The sequence below is a fragment of the Rhinolophus ferrumequinum genome, chromosome X, assembly GCF_004115265.2.
Source record: "Rhinolophus ferrumequinum isolate MPI-CBG mRhiFer1 chromosome X, mRhiFer1_v1.p, whole genome shotgun sequence".
Lineage (NCBI taxonomy): Eukaryota > Metazoa > Chordata > Mammalia > Chiroptera > Rhinolophidae > Rhinolophus > Rhinolophus ferrumequinum.
The window spans coordinates 58,277,207-58,286,396 of record NC_046284.1 but is presented as its reverse complement, the minus strand read 5'-3'; the positions used below and the strand labels follow the sequence as shown (position 1 = coordinate 58,286,396).

Genomic DNA, 9,190 nt, shown 5'->3' with positions numbered 1-9,190 from the left:
TCAGAACAATTTAAAAGAGCATGAAATAAGCCTAATAAAACCCAAACTGATATGTCAGCAATTTGACTATATTCCAAAATAAAATTCAACATGTTTTAAGGGACGTGTGCTAATTCTGATATCTTACAAGGAATATTTTAATAATAAATATGATAAGAGCATGTAGAATATTTTTCAAATACATCAAAACTAGAGCACCAATTAACTTAGGGGAAAACATCTAATGAAATGATTATATCTTGAGAGTTAGAATTATTTTAAAGCTTTTTGTGATTCAAATATTTGGACATACTTCTTGTTGAGCAAAAATGTAACCCAGTTATTCACTTGAGAACTGTTTATTAAACGTCTACTGAATCTTAGGCACTGAGTGGACAGTGATGACCAAGACACGCATGGTCCCCGTCTTTCTGAAGTCAGGGCCACTTTATCCATTAGGCATGGGAAGCACAGTGCTTAGGACCCAACATAGTTTTCAGGGGTTCATGAAAATGTTTTAATTTCTGTTTTTTTCTTTCTTGATGGCTTTTAAAAGACTTTTTTATTAAAATATAGCTAACTTACACTATTATATCAGTTTCAGGTGTACACCATAGTTATTCAACATTTATATACCTAAGGAAGTGATCACCATATTTCCAACAACCATGTGACACTGTACGACGCTATCACATTATTAGACTACATTGCCTATGCTGTATATTACATCCCGATGACTTATTTGTCTTATACCTAAAAATTTGAACCTCTTATCCCCCTTCACTTTTCCCCCTTTTCTAATTTCTTTTCGTTGTTATTCCTTAATGTTCTTTCTTTTTTCTTTTTAAATAAGAAGGGAAAAAATGAATATACTCTTGGCTCGATTGTATTAGTCTTTATATCAATCGCAGTCATAAAATATAACTTTAATATTTTGGGGGGAAAAGAGGCACAAGTTGCTAGGGCTCATTACAGTCATAATGCAGGCCTGTTTGGACTTGACATTCTATTAGAAAAGACCGGCAAATAATTTGATAAAATACAGTAGTGTAAAAAGTGCTGCCATCAGGGTAAATGCAGGGTGTTATGGGAACTTATCTTGAGAGATCATGTAGGGTTTCTCAAAAGCCTTAGCAGAAACATGAAGGATGATAAGAGTAGGAAAGTAAATCCCTGGAGCAAGAATATGCACAAATATGAAAGTAGCTGAGATCATGATGAGTGGGGAAAATACCGGGTACCTCCATACTCTTAAAGCAATGGTTCTCAACTCAGGGAGATTTTGCCTCCCAGAGGACATGTGGCAATGCCTAGAGACAGTTTAGTCATCACAACAGGAAATGGATGCTCCCGGCGTCTAGCGGGTAGAGGCCAGGAATACTGTTAAACATCCTACAATGTACAGGACAGCTCCCCACATCAAGGAATTATCCTGCCCAAATGTCAATAGTGCTAAGGTTAAGAAACTCTTCATTAGAGATTCAGAATTGGATATTTTTAACTTTTCGTCTTTTCCAATTTGATAGCTAGAGATCCTAGATAGCTAGATATCTTATTCCTTAAGTTTATGTTTCCTTGATTGCTACGGAGCTTAAACATTTAAATATATTTATTAGCTATTGTATTTTTTTCTTTAGTATAGTTTCTATTTGTGTCCTTTGGGGATTTTCCAGCTGGTTATTGATGTGTTGCTTAGTGTTCTGGAAGAACTCTTTATATATTGTAGACAGAAAACCTGTGTGTCATATATGTTACAAATGTTTCCCCTACTTTATCTTTTTCCTTGATGTTTTCTTTTTCTTTCTGTGAAGTTTCTAACTTTTATGCAGTCAAATCTATTATTCCTGTTTTCTCACATTTTCTGCCTTTATATTGTATAAGCTATTTTCAACCCAAATTGCATAAACTGATTATTTTAACACAATGTGATCAACAGTATAGTACAATAGGATGTCCCATATCAACAGTGTGGAGGCACAAAAAAGGTGGTCAGTTGAAATGGGCAGAAGGGGCACGATTAACTTATTTTATTATTATCTATCCTAAGTCCCTAGAAGAGTGCCTGACACAGAATAGGCTACCAATAAATACTCACTAAATATTAAATGGATAAATCAGTGGTATTGACTTGATCATATAATCACAGTTTATGAAATAGTTTGAAATATTTATAATTGTAGATGTCCTTTGTGGAACTGGATAGTGGGTAGAAGAGATCATATAGTTTTGCATGGCTTTTAGTTTATCCACTTCAAAGCTATGTTTGAATCTAAGGCTTCCAGGCTCTCAAAGTCATCCTAGGAGTATGCATCAAGTTTAGTGTTCATCCAGATGACCATGGTGATATCTATGCATCTCTAGATCTTCTCCTCAACACAAATTGACTTTTGTTTTTGTTTTGATTAAAAAAAAAAAAAAAAAAAAGGATTGTTCTCCCTTTCCCCCAGATAAACACACATGCATGATGTATCCTTCCAGTTTTTAAATGTATTTGGGATAGGCATAGATTTGTTCCAGGTTGTTTGGGTACAAGAAATACCACATTTGTTTCGTTTTGATTTTTAAATAAAATTCAACTTGGTTATGAGCCTTCACATTCCTGGCTGATAGAGCACTCACTATGAGTCATTATTAGACCTTCCCCCTCTGTCGGATCCCATATGAATCGCAGAGCTCGCTAAGTCACAGGAAACTGAGAGAGAAGAGGCTCATTCTTAAGAGGTGGGGGTTACCGTAATTACTGGATGATTCTACTACCCAACGATGCCGCCGAATTCTGGTTCTCTGCCATCTGCCAGGCACCAGTGCTTCGTAGTATATATGCCAGGAAGCAGAATGACAGATTTGCCTTTCAAGAACATTTTTTCTGTACCTCCAATGACTCTGAGATTTATCCCCGGGGATCCTCACTGGGCCTTGCAAGGCAAGACCATGGATCTTTTTAATCAGTCCCTGGCATATACCACCCCCAACAGTAGTACTGCCACCTGCCTGACTACGGTCTCAACGTAACTCTTCCTCTCCAGCAATAATCACTCACCAATTTGACAACCAGTATAAACTTCTATCCACTCCTTCCGGGCAACTCCAGACTTTACCAACAAAGACCAGGACAGGTGTGATTGTTTATTTGTTTTAGGAATAGTTTTGGTTTATGTGGTTTTGCTCTAGGGCTGCTCCTATTACAGAAAGAAAAGGAGGAAGGAAGAAAAAGAGAAAGAAGGGAGGGGAAGAGAGGGAGGGAAGAATGAAGGAAGGAAGGAAGGAAGGAAGGAAGGAAGGAAGGAAGGAAGGAAGGAAGGAAAAAGAAAAGGAAGAAAGAACTTTCACTTTATTTAACCTTCTACCTCCCATCAAGAAAGAGATTCATTCCTAGAAAATGAGTTGGCTTCGGGCCAAGCAAGATAGATTTACACATAGGACTCCAGGAGTCTTACTCATCAATAAATCAACAAACAAGTATTGGTGAGGATGTGGAGAAAAGGGAACACTCATACACTGTTAGTGGGATTGTAAATTGGTGCAGCCACAATGGAAAACAGTATGGAGGTTTTCCAAAAACTTAAAAATAGAACCACCATATGACCCAGCAATTCCACTTCTGGGTATTTATCCGAAGATATCAAAAACACTAATTTGGAAAGATCTATGCACCCTATTTTCATTGCAGCATTATTTACAATAGCCAAGATATGGAAGCCACCTAAGTTTTCATCAACAGATGAGTGGATAAAGAAGAGGTGGTACATATACACGATGGAATATTACTCAGCCATAAAAAAAAGAATGAAATATTGCCATTTGTGACAACATTTATGGAACAAGAGGGTATTATGATAAGTGAAATAAGTCAGACAGAGAAAGACAAACACCATGTGATTTCACTTATATGTGGAATCTAAAAAACAAAATAAACAAACAAACAAAACAGAAACAAGCTCATAGATACGGAGAACAAATTTGTGGTCACCAAATTGGGAGGGGTGGGTGAAAAAGGAGAAAGGGATTAAAAAGTACAAAGTGGCAGTTACAAAATAGTCACAGGGGTGTAAAGTACAACATAGGGAATGTAGTCAATAACATTGTAATAACTACATATGGTGTCAGACAGGTACTAGACTTATCAGGGTGATCACCTCGTAAGGTATATAAATGTCTAATCACTATGCTGTACACCTGAAACTAATATAATATTGTATGTCAACTGTAATTGAAAAATAAAATGTTTAAAAAGTACAATATAGTAAAATTCACCAAAAAATTTTTATGTAACATATTTAAAATCTATTCAAAGGAAAGAGCTCAGAAGGTAGCAACATATTTCCATCTGCCCACCAGATCCTCCAGATAAAAAGCTCACTGATTGTTCATCACAATAATTTTGACAGGGCATCACAATCACTTCTCATTTCCCGTTGGCAATGATCCAAATGCTTTTTGATTGCTGAAAAGGATAAGATCATGTGACGTGCCAGGAGATTTTTCAATCCACGAAAAAAAGCAGCAGGCACAAATGCCTAGAGTTTATCAAACACTGGAGCAGAACTTAAGATTTGATCAGAGTGGATTTTCACTGAAAATGACAATATCAAGCTACTGTATTATTGGAAAACCATTACAAGTGAGGGTGAAATAAAGCATAGACTACTTCAGGAAGAGTACACTTTAAAATTGTTTAGCAATAAGTAGAAATGTCATTTTATGATACCTTCACAAGGCTTTGCTTTTCTGAAAATACTCTGCATTCCAGTCAACTTTAACATGAACTAAAATATTTTTCCAAGAATGTTCTGACACTAATTTTGCATCAAACTTATTGGCACAGTTTTTCAACCTCAGAGTATTAGTTCTGTGATCGCACTGCCATTTATACCGTCGACTGCGGATCCATTGCACCAAAATTTATGATTGGAAAAGGTGTGGAAAGTTCTCTGCCACCTTAAAGGAGAAAAAGCCTGATTTCAGGGAAATGAGTCAAATGCCTTATTTAGATGAGTTGGTGCATCACAAAGATTGTGGAAAATAAATTATTAAACATTAGATGATGTATGAGGTTGGACAATTAAGTTCATGAACTTTGTTGCAACAATGTTGCTAACCTTTTTTGACATCAGAGGGATTATTCATTATGAATTTGTACCAACTGAACAAACAGTTAACCAAGTATACTATTTGGAAGTGCTTAAAAGGCTGCGTGGAAAAGTTAGACGAAAACGACCTGCACTTTTTGCCAACAATTCACGGCTCTTGCATCACGACAATGCACCAGATCACATGGTACTGTCCATGAGGGAGTTTATAGCCAGTAAACAAATAACTGTGTTGGAACACCATCCCTATACTCACCTGATCTGGCCCCCAATGACTTCTTTCTTTACCCCAAAATAAAGGAAGTATGGAAAGGAAGACATTTTGATGACATTCAGGACATCAAGGATACTACGACGACAGCTCTGATGACCATTCCAGAAAAAGAGTTCCAAAATTGCTTTGAAGGGTGGACTAGGCACTGGCATTGGTGCACAGCTTCCCAAGGGGAGTACTTTGAAGGTGACAGTAGTGATATTCAGCAACGAGGTGTGTAGCACTTTGTCTAGGATGAGTTCGCGAAAGTAATTCTCAGACCTCGTATAAATAATCAGTCCTCATATCTCTGAAGGAGCTAAAAAAATGTCACCAAACATACATGCACACATACACTCAAATATCTCTGAGGAAAAAGTACTTGCCAGTACCCAGATATAATCATAGCAACTTTCTTTTCTGTTTAGGAGTGGGAGCAGACCTTCTCAAGACCTATACTTAAGGACACTACTGACTGATAGATGAGACGCCTTGCCCAGTTGGTCACTAAATCATCTTAGTAAGTTAAGTTTATTTTAGTAAGTTAACTCATCGCTCTAGATCTTTGTCTTCTCATTTACAAAATGGGGATAATAAACTACCTTATCTACTAGTCCAGGAAGCTTATGAAAGGCTGAAATGAGATGAGGTATGTACCACTTATTCACCAAATATAAAGCTGTTTTTTTCATCTATTCTACATTCGTTTAGCCAGGAAGTATACGAGGTGCTCAAGACATACAAATAAATTCAACAGTCACTGTTCTCATGGTTCTACAACACAAGGTGGTAAGTCAATCGGCAGACCCATTTCAGCACCTAATATTGGGACTGACTTGGTTATGCTCTTTGACTTGAACAGTCGTGTTCTCCATATGTGTGGTTAACTGAGAAAGAAATCAGCATACTTTATACTCACCTATCCATTTTATAATTAAAAAAACAGAAACCTTTATTAAAATAGGTTAAACACCGACATTAAAAAGTAAATAGAGCGCCGGCTCTGGGTGGCTCTGGAGCGTTGTCGTGGCTCTGTGGGGCGGAGACTCGACCGTTTCTCTCAGAGTCCAGCGCTCAGCCAGTACCGTCAGCCTCGTCCCATTCTTCCGGTTTCCGGTGGCCGCACCGCCTCCCTCCGAAGCTTAGGGATACGCCCTCTAGAGAGCTCGCCGTCGCCCTCTTTTCAGCCTCGAACTCCTCAGAGTTGTTCCGGAGTAACTCCAGCCCAACATTCCCTGCTCTGGTTCTCGCCCCTTGGAGGACCCCAGCCCCACACTGCCCACTTTCCTGGATGTGCTGGCCCCTTCCACCCCTCTAAAATGCCCAATAACCTCCAGGGGGTCTTCCTGAAAGCCGCAGAGGAAAAGTCAGGCAACGCCTCGCATTGATCCAGAATGAGATGGCATCAACATTAGGAAAAGTTATTCAAGAAAGAAATGACAAGAAAAATTCTCAAGGAAGAAACACTAAGGCATCATATGTGAAGACTGATGCTGAATTTAAAAAGATATTTGGTCTCACTAAAGATTTGAGAGTGTGCCTTACTCGGATTCCTGATCGTTTGGGCTCTGGAGAAGCTTTTAATACTTTTAGAAGTTTGGTGAAGAGTGAAAAAGACACAGAGTTTATAGTGAAGGAGAAAGACAGAAAACAGGGTTTTGATAAGAAAAGAAGAGCAAAAAACATTAAGAAGATGGATTACACAAAAAAGAAGAAAACTGAGAGTGCTTATAACACAACTGTAAATGGAGGAACTAATGTCACCAATTCCCAACTCATTAGCAGTATTTTACCAACTTTAGATGTATCACACCATAACATTCTTACAAGCTGCAACAAAACCAGAGAAGAAAAGAGAACTGAAATAGGACACTGTACCCTGGAGAACCAGGAAAAAGGCACATTGAGTTCAAATGCAGATTTTGAACAAAGTCAGTCCTTTAATAAAAATTATACTGAAGATATTTTTCCCATGACACCACCAGAGTTAGAAGAAACCATTCGAGATGAAAAAATAAGAAGACTTAAGCAGATGCTGAGAGAGAAAGAAGCAGCCCTGGAAGAAATGCGGAAGAAGATGCACCAAAAATAATAAAATGTTGCTACACTTGAAGACTTCAATGAATTGGTTGTGTTTTTACCATATTTTTTGCATTGTTAATTATAGATGCTTTTGAAAGTGTTTTTGAATATGAAATTTGTTTTTTCTTCAGTCGATTATAAAGTTTTATTTAAGGAATACAGAAAAGATTGATTCAATATGACTGTTGAATAATTTACATGGGGTATCTGAATCTTTGTCGAGACCTTTTTTTGGAAGGAAAATTTTTCTATTTTTCTGTTATTTTAACTAGAGTTCCCCAAGTTTGAATATTTGTGCAGGACTTTTGTTATTGTTTGTATCTTTAGCTAAATTGCTCAGGTGTTATTCCAACAATAGATAAGTATTGTATACTATTAAATTAAACAATCCAAGAGAAGAAATCAGCTCTAAGCTTAGCTTTGGCAATGGATTTTTATATGTACTCATTCAGTCTCTGTACCTGTGAAATGATACCTTCTACTCACCAATGTAATTTTTTTTAATTTCATGAAAGAAATGTATTATAGCAGCATTATTTTAAAATTCAAACATTTCTTGAGACTGATGAACACTTGTTTTGTAACTTTTACAAAGTAGTTTCATATAATCCAAAATGAGTTTTAGAATTCATGTTATACATTATATTGTTTGCTTAATGTGATATGTTATTGTTTCTAGGCAAAAACTACTTGTTTTTTGAATATGTACATATGTGACCTTGGACTGTGTGAAAAGTAAATGTGAACAATGGTCACATTTAATACTTTTTTAAAATTGTAAAGTGTGGTTTTTCTTAAAACCTGCGAACAGTTTCTATCTGGTTATTTTTCATTTGAAGAGTTTGGTAGTGGTGGGGGGATAGGATTGAAGGGGAAGTAGGAAAAGGTTATTTTAAAAATGATTAACAAATCTCTGGAAGTAAGGTCAAATAAAATATGTACAATGGCAACAGAATAGAAAACAAAATGGTGAGAGGGAGTCGAGTCGAACAAATACAAACTGTTCATCAACTAGATTCTACTACATTTTCTCTTTTGTAACAGCTTTATTGAGATAATTCATATAAAATTTACCCTTTTAAAGTCCAAAAAAAAAAAAAAAGTAAATAAAGCACAGGGGCAGCCGGTTAGCTCAGGTGGCTAGAGCCCGATGCTCTTAACAATAACGTTGCCGGTTTGATCCCCACATGGGCCACTGTGAGCTGTGCCCTCCACAACTACATTGAAACAACTACCTGACTTGGAGCTGATGGGTCCTAGAAAAACACACTTTAAAAAAAAAAGAGTGAAGCAGATAGCCATCCAAGGCAAGTTTTTAAAAAGACATTAAACCTAAGTAAAATTTCTCTCTCTCACTAATGGCTACAACAAGCGCTATTTAGGTCAGATCCACATGTTTTTGCATTGCAGTCCTCAAGACCAAAATATCTTGTTATTGGAGAAACATCTTAGAGTAGAACTACTCTTATTAATTACATAATTTAGTCTTACTTCAAATATTTAAAGCAAAATAAATTTAAAATTGCAACTAGAAACATAAGATTCACCAAGGAAACTTCTACTCTAAGCACTTTAACTGACATGAGATATTGTTGTACATGAGCTCCTTTTTTTAATAAAGTATTAAGTTTCCCCAAGATAACATCCCATGGGAGCTGGGAAATTTATTTTTAAAGGGTATAACTTTTTTCTTTAATATGCTGCTATAATTCTAGGACAGCAGTCTCTCTCTGGGAAAAAAGAAATGGCATTCAAGTGGTTGCCATCTGTATCGCACCATACCAAA

General features: G+C 36.7%; 1 protein-coding gene across 1 annotated transcript; it reads left to right on the top strand.

Annotated features, from left to right (window-relative positions):
• Nucleotides 1-6,425: 6,425 nt before the first annotated feature.
• On the top strand, nt 6,426-7,693 carry LOC117024194 (ligand-dependent nuclear receptor-interacting factor 1). Its single transcript, XM_033109622.1, has one exon. The coding sequence runs from the start codon at nt 6,722-6,724 to the stop codon at nt 7,412-7,414; it is 693 nt and encodes a 230-aa protein (XP_032965513.1). The 5' UTR covers nt 6,426-6,721; the 3' UTR covers nt 7,415-7,693.
• Nucleotides 7,694-9,190: the final 1,497 nt, after the last annotated feature.

Bases quoted from the DNA above. Each gene is read 5' to 3' on its own strand.
- LOC117024194 (XM_033109622.1), top strand. From the start codon at position 6,722: ATGGCATCAACATTAGGAAAAGTTATTCAAGAAAGAAATGACAAGAAA.